We start from the raw sequence: 16,907 nt of genomic DNA, 5'->3' as shown, positions 1-16,907 counted from the left end.
TTTTTTGAGACGGAGTTCGCCTCTGTGCCCAGGCTGGAGTGCGGTGGCCGGATTCTCGGTCACTGCAAGCTCCGCCTCCCGGGTTTACGCCATTCTCGCTGCCTCAGCCTCCCGAGTAGTCTGGGACTACAGGCCAGCCCGCCACCCCGCCCGGCTAGTTTTTTTTGTATTTTTTTAGTAGAGGACGGGGTTCACATGTTTAGCCAGGATGGTGCCGATCTCCTGACCTCGTGATCCCCACCCGTCTCGGCCTCCCAAAGTGCTGGGATTACAGGCTTGAGCCACCGCGCCCGGCCTATTGTTTGAATTTTTAAAGAATTTACTTACATATTATTTGTATGTCTAAAAATAAAATGTAGATATTGGACCACTGATAGTTTCAAAGGTTTTTCTAGTTATTTATCAGCTGATCTCTGACGGAAGCACAAAATAGGTTGGTGTTTGATTCGAGAATTTAATGGACAAAGCAGAATTACTACCAGAACAGAGTAAGCTTATAAGCCTTAAGGAGAGTTGTTCTACCACTGTTATTGATAGCACCTGCTTGAATCAGAAATAGGATAGTTGATCTACCAACTCTCAGTTCTGGATTGTGATGTGAAACATCAGGAGATTTAAGGTTGAAAGTTATAGACAATCTTTTTGAAGACCCGAAGAATCTTGTGCTATAGAGGACAATAGATTTAAGAATTGTTGGTTTATGGTTATAATGAGTGGCTGTACCTTTCCATGACTAGCTCCAGATAATTTTGCAATTTTAAGTTCAGGTTAAAATAAGTTGTCTAATATATGCCAGTGTATATTTAGCCTTGTATTGCCATTGACTTGTGTGTATACGTTATTTCTAGGTTACAAATAGTTGAAATTTGCCCTCTTTGGCTGTATTAAGTCTTTGTCTACATTAGACTATCACTCAGAATTAAACCTGTAACTGGCATATAATACATTTATGAGATGGCAAAAATATTCAGTTAATGTAGGAGAATGCACAGGCATCCTAAGCCCATTTTTGCTTTCTTGATACATCTTCTTGTTAAACATAATAGAAATTATCTTTTACTGGACTCCCTGGATGATGAAGCACACATAGCTAGGACACCACAAATTATTGGACTCCTTATGGTATCATTGTCATATGTGCTAGAACCATCTCTGGAGAGTAAGATCTGGGTTACCTCTTGTAGACTTCCATTGCCCAGTGATGCCAGAGCTACCCATGAAGAATCACTTGTGTAGGGTTTGGTATTGATTGGGGAAAACTGTATGAAAGGTTTGAGACTCTGAGATTCTCAGCCACACTTCTGTATAGTGATTAAATAGTTTAATGGATAGGGCAGTAGCTTTCAGGATGTCATGTGTTTGGAAGTTCCACAGATTTCTGAATTTATATATATATATATATATTTAAAACTACATAAAAACATACATTCTTAAAGGTATAATTCCCAGATTTTAACATCAATATATTAGCTTTAGCTATCAGCCTACCTACTCATTTGTATTTTTCCTTCCATCTCTAATTAATTGAAGATTATACTGTGATTGCAAGGCAAGCCATTAAAAAAAAGCTGCTAATTTTGGTTATTTATCTACATGAAGAACATTAAGATGTTCTCTGTATCATGTACTCGAAATTAAATATAGAAATAAATTAGAGGTTATGGTAGATAAGTGAATTGCAAATGTCATGTACCTCTGATTTCACATTTTTTAGTTCATCACAGCAACTTCATTGTTCTCATTAACTTGAAAAGTAAATATTAAAATTGCAACTCAGAAAATAAATCTGTACTCTTTTACACATTTGAACACAGTATATTAATATTTTATTTCATATAAGACTTTTTAAAGAGCTTTTCTAGTGTTTTGGAAAACCAGTGAAATAGTGGATTGGCTACCGGTTCTGTGCTGATATGATAAACACTTATAAGTGGAATGGGACTTTTTTGGTTGAACCTATAAATTTTAGTATGAAGTCACCCAAGGAATTTGCTTTTTCTGGAAGCACATTATTTCATGAAGTCCAGTGTGTTATCACTAAAGTCTTGTCTGTTTGGGAAGTCTGTCAGTGGGGATAGGGGTCATAATAACCTTTGCTAGTTCTTTGATTTTTGGTAATAGCTTGATCTAATCGAACATCAGAGATTATCTTAGTTCTGCCTGCTCAGCAAAAACCAGGAAAAAGATGTAACATATTTGAGGGATGTTTTTTGTTTTTTGTTTGTTTGAGATGGAGTCTGTCTCTGTCACCTAGGCTGGAGTGCAGTGGCGCAGTCTCAGCTCACTGCAACCTCCTCCTCCCAGGTTCAAGCCATTCTTCTGCCTCGGTCTCCCGAGTAGCTGGGACCACAGGAACATGCCACCACTCATGGCTATTTTTTTTGTATTTTTATTAGAGATGGGGTTTCACCATATTGGCCAGACTGGTCTTGCACTCCTGACCTCAGGTGATCCACCCTCCTCAAACTGTCAAAGTTTGGTGAGGTGTGAGCTACTGCGCCTGGCTATATTTGAGGTTTAAACTGAAAATAATCAGACAGCAAAAAGGAATAGTTAAAGTTGGGCTTGATTGTTACTCTAATAATATACACCTAAGTTTCAAAAATACATTCTTTAATTTGCATACCACCTTACTCCAGAAGTACTGCTGAAATAGTCTCAACATCTAGTGATAGCATTAAGGTTTGTGTAAGACAGTCTGCAGCCTGCGTCTTATAAAAAGAAGGGGGTAGGCCGGGCGCGATGGCTCACGCCTGTAATCCCAGCACTTTGAGAGGCCAAGGTGGGCAGAGCACGAGATCAGGCATTCGAGACCAGCCTGGCAAACATGGTAAAACCCTGTCTCTACTGAAAATACAAAAAATTAGCTGGGTGTGGTGGTGGGCGCTTGTAATCCCAGCTACTCAGGAGGTTGAGGCAGGAGAAGTGCTCGAACCCAGGAGGCAGAGGTTACAGTGAGCGAAAGATTGCGCCATTGCACTTCACGTCAGCCTGGGCAGCAGAGTGAGACTCTGACTCAAAAAAAAAAAAGGAGCAAAAAGGATTGAAAGCACCAAAATAGTATATAATCATCTTCTCAAATGAACCGAAGTAATGGGCTGATTATCTTCAGCTTCCTGAAGAACCTGAATATTTGTATGTATGAAGTCCCATGTGTTGTCTTGGCAGGAAGTAGAAAATATGAGTAATTTGGGGCCCCAGAATCTTTTGTCACTTCCCTCCATTGCCTCTCATATCCAAGATCTTCCCAGGAGTTGTAGGAAATGTAGCGTCCATGCAGTTAGTCATTTACCTCCTGGGAAACCTTTGTGCTCTTGGGAGACAGTGGCTTCCCATTGTGGTTAAGCGTAACCATGTTTGGCTGATGCCTGGATAGAGCTTCATACCCTCAGCACTGCCTAGTCACCTTTAACTTGTGATTAGAAAGATCAGCCATATAATCCGTCATGATGATATATTATGATGATTTATACAAGAAACTGGGACTTTTTTTTATCTCAGCCAAAACTACTCTTGTTTTAGGATTAGGTGACTTTCACAGAGTTAATAGAGGAATGTCTTTTCAACTCTTATTTCTTTGTTACGTAAAGCTGTCCTTGAGTAATCAGCTGTTCTTTCCAGCTGCCACAAATAATTTGTTCTTTGAAAATCTTAGTGACTTAGTGGAGTCCTTCAGAATAAGGAATTTGTTATGTTCGGGTTTTGGGGTCTTGCCAGTGGTTCTGTTTTGCTTGCTTTAAACAGATGTAAAATGATACTGAGATTATTGCTGATTTATTTTCTATTGTGCTAGCAGCATTTCAGTACTTTTGTGGTAGGTTGTTTGTTTTACGTAAAAATAAACAAGTAAACCAGCTGCAATCTAAGTAGGAAACACAAGAATTTAGAATGTGTGTGATGGTTAGATTTTGCTTCTGATTTCTTCAGGAAAAGTTGCTCTCTGGACAGACAGTTTTCTGGCATTTATATAGTTCATTGCTTATGTGAGAGAGTAAAATACATATTGATTAAAGGAAGGAAATTTATTACTTAGGGAAAAGGATGGTAAAAAAAAAAAGACCCTAAGCAATAAAGGCAATTCTTTTTTAAGCAGAACACTTTCATTTTGTTTCATTTTTGTTTACCAGTGTTCTTACGAAAACTGCTGTTGGGGCTACTTCAGCTGAGATGATTTGGCTCTTTTTTGTGGCTTTCCTCTTGTTCTGTACATCAGCACTGTGGTTATTACACCAGCTACAAGAACATCTCACATGCCTTTGGCATATAAGCACTCTTAGTCCAGATAGGGCGATGTCTCAAATCCCCCAAAGATTTTATTTATTGGCCAGGTGCGGTGGCTCACACCTGTCATCCCAGCACTTTGGAAGGCTGAGTGAATCACCTGAGGTTAGGAGTTTGAGACCAACCTGGCCAACATGGCGAAATACCATCTCTACTAAAAATACAAAAAATTAGTCAGGCGTAGTGGCATGGACCCGTAATCCCAGCTACTCAAGAGGCTGAGACAGCAGAATCGCTTGAACCCAGGAGACGGAGGTTGCAGTGAGCCAAATCATACCACTGCACTCCAGCTTGGGTGACAAAGCAAGACTCCATCTCAAAAAAATAAAATATATATATATTTAATAATTTTTTTTTGAGAGACAGGGTCTCACTCTGTTGCCCAGGCTGGAGTGCAGCTTGGGTGACAAAGCAAGACTCCATCTCAAAAAAATAAAATATATATATATTTAATAATTTTTTTTTGAGAGACAGGGTCTCACTCTGTTGCCCAGGCTGGAGTGCAGCTTGGGTGACAAAGCAAGACTCCATCTTAAAAAAATAAAATATATATATATTTAATAATTTTTTTTTGAGAGACAGGGTCTCACTCTGTTGCCCAGGCTGGAGTGCAGCTTGGGTGACAAAGCAAGACTCCATCTCAAAAAAATAAAATATATATATATTTAATAATTTTTTTTTGAGAGACAGGGTCTCACTCTGTTGCCCAGGCTGGAGTGGAGCAGAGTGATCATGGCTCACTGCAGCCTTGACGTCCCAGGCTCTAGTGATCCTCCTGCCTCAGCCTCATAAGTAGCTGGTGCTGTAGGCATGCATCACCATACCTGGTTAATTTTTGTGTTTTTTGTAGAGGTGGGGTTTTGGCGTGTTGCCCTTGTTAAAGATTTTAAACAAGAAGTTGCAGAAAGAATTTTGTAGAATGCATTTCTAAATTTGCTCATATATAACTTTTTTGTTTTATTTTCATTTTCTTGATTAGAGTTGAAATGATAGGAGAAAGTTGTACATTTCTGTCCTTAAAGGTAAGTCTTCAACTCGTGTCTTGGAGAAGGATCAGGTCATTTTTCCCAGTTAGATTTTGCTGCTCACATCTGTAGGCAGAACAGTCAGAAGTCTTCAGCCTATTCCCAAATGATGGTCAGTGGACTAAAGTACTAGAAGACCTCTTTTGTCAGAGCCCTGGCTACATATGACTTAGCTCACAAAGGTGACTCATTTCTATGTAGGCAGTCCTTTGATATTCTGTCATTTCATTTCAGTTTGCATAGCCACTCCTCTTATCATTGTATAAAGTTGATTTTCTTAAGTTAGCCTCGCTAATGATTTGTTTTATTTTTCTTCCCAAAGATAAAAAACATATAGTATATAACCATTCTCCAAAGATCTTTGGTGGTTGGTGGCATGGGCTAAAAAAAAGATACAGCAATAGATAGATGATAGTTTCTAGTCATGTGGATTTAACTTCATTTTCTTTGGTTTGATGCCTCCTTGTAGCAAAGAAAGAAGTTGAAAGCTGGGCTGTTTGTTTTAAGTTCAGAGGAATCCAATTAGGGGTTAGCTCTGTTCCCATAAACCACTGTGCCGAGACCTTTTTGAAGAATTTTAAAATATAAAAGCATATTGCCTGCTGCTATTAGGAAATCTATCAAATAAATAAATAAAAGGCCAGATAATTCTTCTCTGATCTTCATAACAGCATGGTATGGTTTGTGGCAGAGAGCTTAAAAATGTATTAGATTTGCCTTCAATTCTTGTGTTCTTGGTAATTTTCTGTTTTCCCAAACAGAGAGTAAGATTTTAATCTCATGACTTTGGCTGATGTCAGTGGGGTGAAGTTTCTAAATCACCCACGCACAGCACTAAAACTGTCACTGTTAATTGAGTCCAGGACAACTTGGAAACAAGTTGAGTGTTTTTCAAGTAGGTACTTCAGCATCTTAAGGAGATGTCCATGCAAACTATCACTAAGACAAGACTCATGACCATAATATAGAGCCTGTTAAAATTCCAACTGGGTTGCGGGTTTGGGGACATGTTTCAATTAATTAAAAGTGAATTTATATGAAAAGTTCTTTACTGGAAGTACATTTTAAATGATTTTTTTTTCTGCTTTTATGATTCATCTCAGACACTCAGACACTAGCCTGAGAGTTCGAATATTGCTGAAGCCTTTTTAAAAGTGATAGTGCCACTCCCTTAAAAATCATCATTGTTTAAATCTCTGTAGGGTGTTGGAACTGGTTGGGAAGAAAGGAACAGAAAGAACGGAACTTGGAAACAAATTTTGCCCATAGTGTTCTTGGTCACTTTTGCAGATCAGAGTTAGTAGCTGGTTCTCTAGCAAATCTGCCACCTCCTGTGTTGCCTTTAGGTGCCTAAAATATTCTAGATGTTCAATAAAACAAAAGAAAAAAATGTGCTTTTATAACTGGATTATAAGACAATAAAATCTTATTTTAAGTTATCACAAGATGTGATAAATGGATTATTCAAAAGAATATGGAAATGCTTATAAGCAAATCCAAGGAACTTTGAAAGACAGAGTGTGATGATTTTTTTAAAATTAAAATTTTTTTAATTTTGAAAATGTTAATACAAAGTATTATACATAGGTAATTTAACACATATGTGTCCATGATTCAAAATGAACACATAGTAATATTCTGTCATACTGCTTCAGATTGTTTCACTTTTTAAGAAACCATTATGATTAAGTTCGGATTCCCCTTTGTTTCCCTGCCCCATGCATCTTCCTTCCTCCCCAAGGACAAGCACTGTCATGAATTCAGTGCATTTGTAGTCTGTGTTTTATAATTTATTCTCATACATAAACAACATATAATTTGTTTTTGTTTTTAGCTTACATAAATGCTACCATACAATACCTATCATTTTGCGATTTGCTTTATTCTCTTCAGTATTATATATTGAGGATTCAGCATGCTGAAAGACATAGATCTACTGATCATTGACTTTGCCTGCTTATAGTCTTTGCATACTTTTTGTGTAGAAGGGAAAGAGAAATGGACTTAAAGATGATGTATTTGAAAGACTTTAGCTGAGCTGGGATTTGTGAAGAGAAAGGGTTTGGGTGGGGTGGGCTTTCAAGTCTGTGCATGAGAAGGAGATGATGGATCAACTAATGGGAGGAGAAGAAACCAGAAAGGAGCATGCCAGCTGCAAGTCCCAGGCATCTCTGTGGCAGAGGAGGGGAGGTGCACCATACACCCTGAGTAAGAATAGTGCTTGTGATGATGGGCAGAAACACATTTTGGCTTACTAGAAAATAAATAAAGTCGTTTGCCTCGGCCACTTTGTTATGCTTCTTGCTGTGGGTCCAGCAGCCTGAAACTCACTTACCCATCTAATAGAATCACAGCAGAGGGAACCTGGGAGAAAATGTGATTCCTCCTTTTTAATTTTATAGATGAGGAAACGGGGGCCTGTCCAGAAGGGACTTGTGCTAGGATCATACTAACTAATAAGCAAAGCCAGGACCTACGTCAAATTTAGTTTGACGGTTGTTTGTCCTTTTGTGTTACTAAATTGATATTTGACATACTGTAATCAAGGCTGTAATAGGGCATTCATCTAATTTTAGTTTAAATAGGCATAGTAGAGCCTACAGAGGGGCATTTGAATAGGATGCATGAGCCAGGCACTATGCTAGAGAGGCTTAATTGAAGATTCAGCAGTGGGTGAATGGTCCCTGCCCCAGAAAGGGTATAGAGAAAAACCCAAGAGAATCTCAGTACACTGTGCCGGTGGTATTAAGGAGGAGACCTGTGAACCAAGTGTTTGTTAAAGGAAGTGTTACAAAAGGAATGGAAAAGGCCTTTGAGGTCTGGGATTCTAGCAGTCTCTGGTTACCTCCCCTCCCCATCACCACTCCAGTCACCCCCAGATCCATACGTCTGGGCTAAAGAGATGTTGGCCCTTAACTGATACGTTGGTGTAGACAGGACCTGTGACGCTTCCTGAATCAGTCTGCGAGGCATTGCCTAGTGAAGGGTATCTGTGGTTGATTTCCTGAGTGAGCCCTTCCCATGAGAGTGTCTCCTCTTCGAGTGTCACCACAGACAGATCTTTTCGTTTGTTTCTGCTTTACCTCTGGCTTCCTGGAATGGTTCTGTTATGTGATTTTATAGCAGCGCTGAGAGCTGATGGTAAGCCTTCTGAGACACAGAGGCCTGGGTTTTTACGTCAGTGGCCCTTGTAGGCCAAGGGAGTGAAAAGTAAAGGAATTAAGATACAATGTTGTCCTTGCCAAATTGTGGTCTCTGCTTTATCTTTCAAGAAGTCTCCATTTTCTCTTAAGTCACAGTTCCCAGAGGTGTATGTCGGGTTCTGATGACCTTTCGTGTGTGGTTCCGGTCTCAGAGAATGGGTTGCAAAAAGCCCAGCGTAGTTAAACTTTTCAGATTTTATATTCTGTGCTTTATTACAGTCATACAAATTTTGTAACCCCTGTTAGGGGCTTTATTTATGTATTTATTTGTAATTTAGACTTACACATTGATGGCAGACACTTTCACTTTTAGTTTTGGTAGCCTCTCAGCTTCCTGTCTGAAAAGTTCCAGACTTACTAGTTTTTGTTAATTAGAAATCACATCTGTCACTCCCTGAGGGCCAGGAAACTCACCCTTCCCATGAGATCACTTGAGTCGTCGTTCCTCTCATTAAACTGTAATCTGTCTCCCAGTCTCCAAATAAAGACACGAACACTGGGGGAAAAAAAAAAGAAATCACATCTGCTTATATTTTTCCTCCTCCAAATAACATCACAGACCTGCTTCCTAGAAGAGGACTGCAATCTGTAATTTCAGTTAGTCACATTCTCACATGTGAGTGACTTCACTTTGAAATTCAGAGGCCACTTGTGGCAGCAGTGGAAACTCAGATTCTGGAATCTGTTTGCTCTGTCCATGTGACCTTGGGTTTGCTTTCTTTTCAGATTGCAGTGCTTTTGTCCACAAAGGCTGCCGAGAAAGTCTAGCCTCCTGTGCAAAGGTCAAAATGAAGGTAAGACTTTCTGGCTAAAAGAAGGCTTAAAATAAGAGTTTAAACCAGCAAGATCCTCAGGAGTTGGGAGAGTTGAGGTTGTGGTGGATTTTGTTTGTTTTAATCATTCGGTACCAACTTTGAGAACGAATTATAACTAAAAAATATTTTTTCTCTTAAGCGATCAATCCTCTTCTTGAGTAACACTGGGGAATTAGACTTTGAGGAAAGAAAATGCTTTCAGAACTTCTTCATGTTAAATATACATTTCTTCGTGATTTTAATATTTCCATGTTGCTATTAAAGTGGTTTTCTCATACACTTGTCTTCTTCCTTCAGGACCATCAGGGCAGCAGGTGGAGGTCAGGGGCATTGATCTGCTGGTGGGGGCGGGGAGGGTGTTACGGTTAGCCCCAGCCTGTCTGGTAGCACTTTTCTCCTCAGGTACATAATACAGGTGGCTCTGATCACATGATGTAAGAATAGAAAGTGCCTGTTTTATGGTGGTATCTGCCCTGAACATGTATGCTATGTAGTCATGCTTTTCCAGTGGCCTTTAAAAAAAAAGTGTGGGTTGGGGGCCATACCTTTTAGGCAGCCTGTGAGGCTTTCAGTGTTCTAGTCACCTGTGTCTCTTCATTCCTCGTCAAAGGAATGCTTTCCAACTATGTCGACACAGATGATTAATGAGCTGTGTGCTTCGTCAGTCACCAAACAGTTATCTAGTGCTATGACCTCAATCTGGAATGTGCATCAGAATCAACTCGAGGGCTTATTGAAAGACAGCTTACTGAGCCCCACTCCCAGAGTTTCAGATTCTGGAGGAGAGTCCAGGAATTTGCATTTCTAGGAAGTTCCCAGATGATGCTGATAGTCCAAGGACCTCACTTTGAGAAGCACTAAAACTAGCATCAAAATGGCAAAAAATAGGACAGCCCAGATCTTCTTCAGCCCGCGGACATATATTTTGTTTGGCTCGTGTAGTACTTTTAAAATGTGAGTTAGTGCAGCTCTTTCAAAATCATGTTTTGTATCAGTTTGGATTCTTAAGATCTCCTGAAAAAATTGGAAGATTTATAACCCTCAGCCCCCTGATATTTCCCGGTACCCAGCACTCCCCAGGTTTTCCTTTTTTCCATAGTAGTTACCACCTTCTTAGAGTCTGTATTTACCCATCTTTATTTATTATTACATAGATTTCTTATGGTCTGTATCTTCCCCCCACTAGAATATAAGCTCCAAATTCATTAAGCAGGCTGAAGGCAGGAGTCTGCTCCATCCGTGGAGCCTGCAGGGAGGGAGGGATAGCTGGAGCTGAGTGGTACTGCCTCTTTTAGACAGGATATGCCAGTTGCAGGCCGCCACTGCCTCCCCACACCCCACCCCACCCCAGCTTGCTTCTGTCATTTGTTACCTGCCGGCACCATAGTCATTTGAGTTTGTGATCTCTGGTAAGACTCAATTGTTGTGAATGTACTAGTTTATACAGAATGATCATAATAGAGATATAGCATCTCCCATGTGAGAGAATATAACCTAAAAGGGGGAATTTTATTTTATTTTATTTTATTTTATTTTATTTTATTTTATTTTAGAGACAGAGTCTCGCTCTTTCACCCAGACTGGAGTGCAATGGTGCAGTCTTGGCTCACTGCAACCTCTGCCTCCCAGGTTCAAGCAATTCTCCTGCCTCAGCCTCCCAAGTAGCTGAGATTACAGGCGCCTGCCACCATGCCCAGCTAATTTTTATATTTTTAGTTGAGACAGAGTTCCACCATGTTGGCTGGGCTGGTCTCGAACTCCTGACCTCAGGTGATCCACCCGCTTTGGCCTCCCAAAGTGCTGGGATTACAGGCATGAGTCACCGCACCCTGCCTGGAATTTCATTTTAAATAGGAAATAACCTATCAGATTAATTGCTTCAATCTATAATTTCTCGAGGTATTTTTGTCACATGGCTACAGCAAAAGTCTTAACTAAAATTAGTATTTTACCCAATAATTCAGCACCTTATAAATGCTAGTCACTGAAAATAAAATGCAAAAGTCAAAAGATCCTGCCCTTAAGGCACCAGCAATCTACTGGGGAAGATAGGCAGACAGTTACTATAAATGAGAAAGGGGTGCCAGTCACTGCCTTGGGTGAGGAGAGGAGAGAAGCTGTAGACGGCTTTACCAAGGAGGCAACACTTAAATAGTCTTGAAGGGGAAGAATGCCAAGCCTCTGAAGGTGAGAAAAGCATTCCAGGCAGGATAGACAGCATCAGAGTACGCGGCAGGTTTAGAGGATGGCAATTGAGGGCGACTGTGGCTGGGACACAGGGTGCTTAGGGCAGTGCGGAAAGCGGAATGGGAAAGGAAGCTGAACTGCTTGCTCCCTTCCTACTCAGCTTCTCAGGGCTTGACAGAGGCGAATTGTCAATGGACTTACTTTCTTTCTCTTTAGCAGCCCAAAGGGAGCCTTCAGGCACATGACACATCATCACTACCCACGGTCATTATGAGAAACAAGCGTAAGTAGCTCAGCCCACCTCTCAATTCCCTTTCTGACTTTCTGGTTCTGAATGTGAAAATGCTGTTGTAATATTCAATTATTATTCATAGTCAAGATATGAATACCTATTTTGTGGTGAGAGAAGGCTGCTGTTTTATCCTGCAGATTCCTTGACCCATACCTTAACATTATACCATCAAACCCTCTTGGAAGGTTTCTAAAACAGTCTGTGTATTAGCTTAAAGGCAGCACCTTTGCCCTGTGTGTTTAAGCAAGTGACCCCTGTGCATCTCAATTTCCTCTTTAATAATAGTTGGGAATTAAAAGACTTGTTTGCAGTGCCTTACAATCATACGAAACAAATGAGATCTTTTTTTTTTTTTTTTTTTTGAGGCGGAATCTTGCTCTGTCATTCAGGCTGGAGTGCGTTGGCACAATCTTGGCTCACTGCAACCTCCGCCTCCTGGGTTCAAGCGATTCTCCTGCCTCAACCTCCCTGGTAGCTGGGATTACAGGCACGTGCCACCACGCCCAGCCTAAACTTCTTTATAAACTGAGAAGTTATAGAAAATGGTTCTTTTTTTTATTATTTCTAAGGACCTCAAGTGTTACTCAGAATTGGGTAAATCACACCCTTCCGTTCACATCAAACTATTTTCAACAGTGCATACAAGACTCCACTTTGGTTTTACTCATACTTTTCCCTTTTCACTCCCCATTCCCTGTCTCATTCCCACTGTAGTATATTTAATGTATGTCCTTCTAATCTGCCATATTTTTAGACATATGTATACTTTGAAAAAAAGTATTATTTTATGTGAATTTAAATTAGATAATATGACATATATTCTGCTTATTTTTTTCATTCAATACCGTTTTGAGATGTGCATGTTATTATTGTATGCTATTGTTTCAGACTATGGCAGGTTATTCTTTCATAAGCATATTTCACATTTTAAGTTCCCCTGGAGACAGAATATTTACATTGTTTCCAGCTACTACTATAAATAATGCAGTGATTAATATCTTGTTAGCTGGCTCCATGGGAGCCTCTGTGAGACTTTCCCCAGGCAATGTTCTTGAAAATGTAGTTTTTTAGAAGTAGAGATTCTTGGGCCCTACCCTGATCTATGAATCACAAACTGTGGGATGGGGCCAGCATTCTGTGTTTTTTTGTGGTGCGTGGGAGTGTGTTTAATAGAGACAGGGTCTTGCTTTGTCACCCAGGTTGGAGTGCAGTGGTGTCATCATAGCTCACTATAACCTCAAACTCCTGGGCTCAGGAACTCCTCTCGCCTCAGACTCCTGAGTTGCTAGCACTCCAGGTGCCATACCTGATTTTTAAATTTTTTTTGTAGAGATGGGGTCTCACTATGTTGCCCAGGCTCGTCTCAAACTCCTGGCCTCAAGCAATCCTCATGCCTTGGCCTCCCAAAGTGCTGAGATGATAGACATGAGCCACCGCACCCAGCCTGGTCTGTGTCTTAATAGATCTTCCAGGTGATTCTGATGCCCACTCAAGCTTGAAAAACACTGCTTTATACCTAGTTTCTCTGAGTACCTCCAGATAGCTCCTGAATGGCTGTACTAGTCTTCACTCCCACAAGAGTGTGATTCCCTTTAGACATGTTTAATCTGCTTATTATCCGTCTTTACATGGAGATGACTAGAAGAGGAGCTTCTCCAGGTTGACACTCACTTCAGTCTGTGATCTCACCCATTCAACATACTTTTTATGTCTAGCTTCATTAAATGCTTTTTTTGTGTGACATTATCTGTTGTTTCATGTCTGTTTTCTTTCTTATTTTCGTGTCTTAAAAACAAATGCGTATTATGTGCAAGGTTCATGACTATTACCTTTGACCCCCACAAGTGTTTTTTTTTTTTTCCTTGAGACAGAGCCTTGCTCTGTCGCCCAGGCTGGAGTGCAGCGGCGTGATCTCTGCTCACTGCAACATCCACCTTCTAGGTTCAAGCAGTGCTCCTGCCTCAGCCTCCCAAGTAGCTGGGATTATAGGTGCAAGCCCCCTCACCTGGCTAATTTTTGTATTTTTGATAGAGATGGGGTTTTACCATGTTGACTAGGCTGGTCTCGAATTTTCGACCTCAAGGGATCCGTCTGCCTTGGCCTCCCAGAGTGCTGGGATTATAGGCGTGAGCCACCGTACCTGGCCCTGCCACAAATATTTTTACTCCTATTATACTCCACTGAGGCAACATAGTGGTCTAGAGTACAGATTGTGAATTCTAATTGTATAGATTCAAGTCTGACACCACTGCTTAATAGCTGTGTAACTGTGGATGTTACCAAACCTCTCTGTGCCTCGTTTTCTTCCTCTGTAAAAGGGGATGATAATAGTATCATAGTGTGGTAGTCAGGTTTAAATCAGATCATACCTGTAAAGTACTTAGTAGTAAACACTCCTTAAGTGTTAGTTTTCACTGCTATAATCATCACAAATAAGGAAGCAGCAATATTGAGTCACTTACTTGGGTAGAATACGGATTGGTTACAAATAAGGAGAGCGGTTATTTTCTTCCCCCATGCTGGCTTTTAGATACAAGTTATTATGAGCTCTGCCTAACATCATTCTGCTTTTCCAGCCTTTTCATTGATTCCTTCTACCTGCTTCCTTTTCTATTCTGTGTCTCCCTTCTACATTAATACTACATAATTACTTCTGTCTTCATTCCCACGGTTCTTCTCATCAGAATTGTCCTCTATTTTTCTTCTGACCCATCTACATCCTTGCCATTCTTCAAGAACTAGTGTTTTCTTCCTCCATCCGATTTTATCTGCTCACTGACCTGTCTTCAGAAACCTTCAGGCTATGCCCCAGGCCCTTTAACTCTTAAGCTCATTCTCTTTTCTACCCACTTGCTTTTTTCCTCTTAGGTGGGGATGGGGGTGGGGGAAGAGGGGTAGATCCACATCCCATACCCCTTGTGTACTTCCTGCAGTTAGAATCTGGTCGGGTTGTAGTATGTTGGGTTTCTGCTGTTTTATTGTGTCATCATCTTGTAAATAGAATTTGAATTGGAAATTAATGATTATATTAATGCTTATTGAGTCAAAGACATCCTGAAATACTGGGAAGTCATAACTACCACCCCAATCTTATTTCCTTCACCTCTTGACACTCCTAGGGGTGGACAGATAATGCAGCCTGTGAATGGGACAGCAAGTCAGTTACCAAGAAAAAATGTTCCCAAGTGCCAGTGTGACCACTTTAGCAAATTAGATCTCTAGTTTCCTCTTTAGTCATGTTAATGAGAAATATGCACTGTGAGAACAAATTAGAATTGACCCTTGAATAACTCAGACGATGGGTGTGCCAGCCCCGCCCCATGCAGTCAAAAATCCACATAAAACTTTTGACTCCCCCAGAGCTTACCTGCTAATAGCCTACTGTTGACCAGAAGCCTTACCAATAACGTAAACAGCCAGTTGATGCATTTTGTTTGTTATATGTCTTATATACTATATTTTTACAATAAATTTAGCCAAAGGAAAAAATGTTATTTTAAAATCATACACAAGAGAAAATATATTTACTATTTGTTAAGTGGAAGTAGATCATCATAAAGGTCTTCATCCTTGTCGTTTTCACATTGAGTAGACCAAGAAGGAGGAAGAGGAGAAAAAGAGGGGTTGGTCTTGCTGTCTCAGGGGTGGTAGAGGCAGAAGAAATTCCACATATAAGGGGATCTATGTAGTTCAAACCCATGTTGTTCAAGGGTCATCTGTAGTTACAGATGTTAAACAAGTGTTAAATTTTCCTCATCTGTAAATAAAAGAAAATCATCAAAATCTGTGCTCTCTAGCAGTGAGCAGAAGAATCACTTGAGCCTGTAAGATATGTAGACTCTTGGATTCCACCCCCAGAAGACAAGGGGGGCTGAGATTCCATATCTAACGGCACTCCAGATGTTTTCATGGTGAACGGTCCTAAAGAATGCTGCTCCCAGTTATCTGTAAGGTTCCTTAAACCCAGCACTTTGGGAGGCCAAGGCAGGCAGATTACGAGGTCAGGAGTTTGAGACCAGTCTGGCCAACATAGTGAAACCCTGTCTCTACTAAAAATACAAAAAATTAGCTGGGTGTGGTGGCAGGCACCTGTAATCCCAGCTACTCAGGAGGCTGAAGCAGGAGAGTGGCGTGAACCTGGGAGGTGGAGCTTTCAGTGAGCCAATACCGCGCCACTGCACTCCAGCCTGGGCGACAGAACAAGACTCCATCTCAAAAGAAAAGAAAGTATTTCAATTTTATTTGCAGTTTAAATGTTAAAATACATAATACTCCCACAGGATTCTTTATCCCCATTGCCTATCCCACCCCAGAGGTAATCACTCTTCTTAGTTTTTTTTAAATCTATTTTCCTGGAGTTCGCCTGTTAAGGTAAATACAACTTGGATTATTTTTCTTTCTTTTAAGCATGAAAGATAGCCTGTTATATATTTTGTTCTGCACTTTGATTTTCCTCCCCTTAATAGATCTTGGAGATAGATCTATCTATCTGTGTCAGTACTTAGAAAGTAGTCCTCATTTTTTGTAAGTGGCGTTGTATTCTGCTATGTGGTGTACCATAGCTTATTCACCAGTCTTCTTGTGATACTCGCGTCTTTTCCAGTCTTTTGCTTTTACCTATTGTGTTGCATTGAATAACTTTGGACATAACATCATTTCACAAATATGCAGGTATATCTTGAAAAATAATCATAGCCTAAAAGTGAAATTGCTGGATCGAAGAATATAGGCATTTACAATTTCCATAGTTATCACCAAACTATCCTCCATGGAGTTTTTATACCAACTTATAGTTCCAGGGCAAATCTCCTGTAAAGCGCCTTACTTCTGCTTGTTATTTGTCAGATGGGTCAGTACTAGGTGGGACTGGATGGGTGATGCTTCAGTTAGTGTCCTCCTTTTGCAGCCGCACAGCCCAAGGAGCGTCCTCGGTCCGCAGTCCTCCTGGTGGATGAAACCACTACCACCCCGATATTTGCCAGTAGACGGTCCCAGCAGAGTGTCTTGCTCTCCAAAAGTGTCTCCATACAGAACATTACTGGGTAAGCGGAGATATTTAAAGATAGCACAGTTGGCATCTAGGTGACAAGAGCATAATAATCAC

At 40.5% G+C, this 16,907-nt stretch overlaps 1 protein-coding gene across 13 annotated transcripts in view; it reads left to right on the top strand.

Annotated features, from left to right (window-relative positions):
- AKAP13 (A-kinase anchoring protein 13) overlaps nucleotides 1-16,907 on the top strand; it is a 377,174-nt gene that overhangs the window by 329,156 nt on the left and 31,111 nt on the right. For 11 of the 13 annotated variants that reach the window (XM_017860016.1, XM_017860015.1, XM_017860018.1 and 8 more), the window contains 3 exons: nucleotides 9,236-9,303; nucleotides 11,728-11,794; nucleotides 16,710-16,845. In XM_017860016.1, the coding sequence (XP_017715505.1) occupies nucleotides 9,236-9,303; nucleotides 11,728-11,794; nucleotides 16,710-16,845 (271 nt within the window). The remainder of the gene's footprint in view (nucleotides 1-9,235; nucleotides 9,304-11,727; nucleotides 11,795-16,709; nucleotides 16,846-16,907) is intronic. The other 2 variants (XM_017860009.1, XM_017860019.1) reach the window with 1 other exon arrangement.

Source organism: Rhinopithecus bieti, unplaced genomic scaffold (assembly GCF_001698545.2).
Source record: "Rhinopithecus bieti isolate Rb0 unplaced genomic scaffold, ASM169854v2 scaffold_52883, whole genome shotgun sequence".
In the NCBI taxonomy this organism is placed as follows: domain Eukaryota; kingdom Metazoa; phylum Chordata; class Mammalia; order Primates; family Cercopithecidae; genus Rhinopithecus; species Rhinopithecus bieti.
Note: the sequence above shows the minus strand (reverse complement) of the source record. Positions and strands in the feature narration are given on the sequence as shown.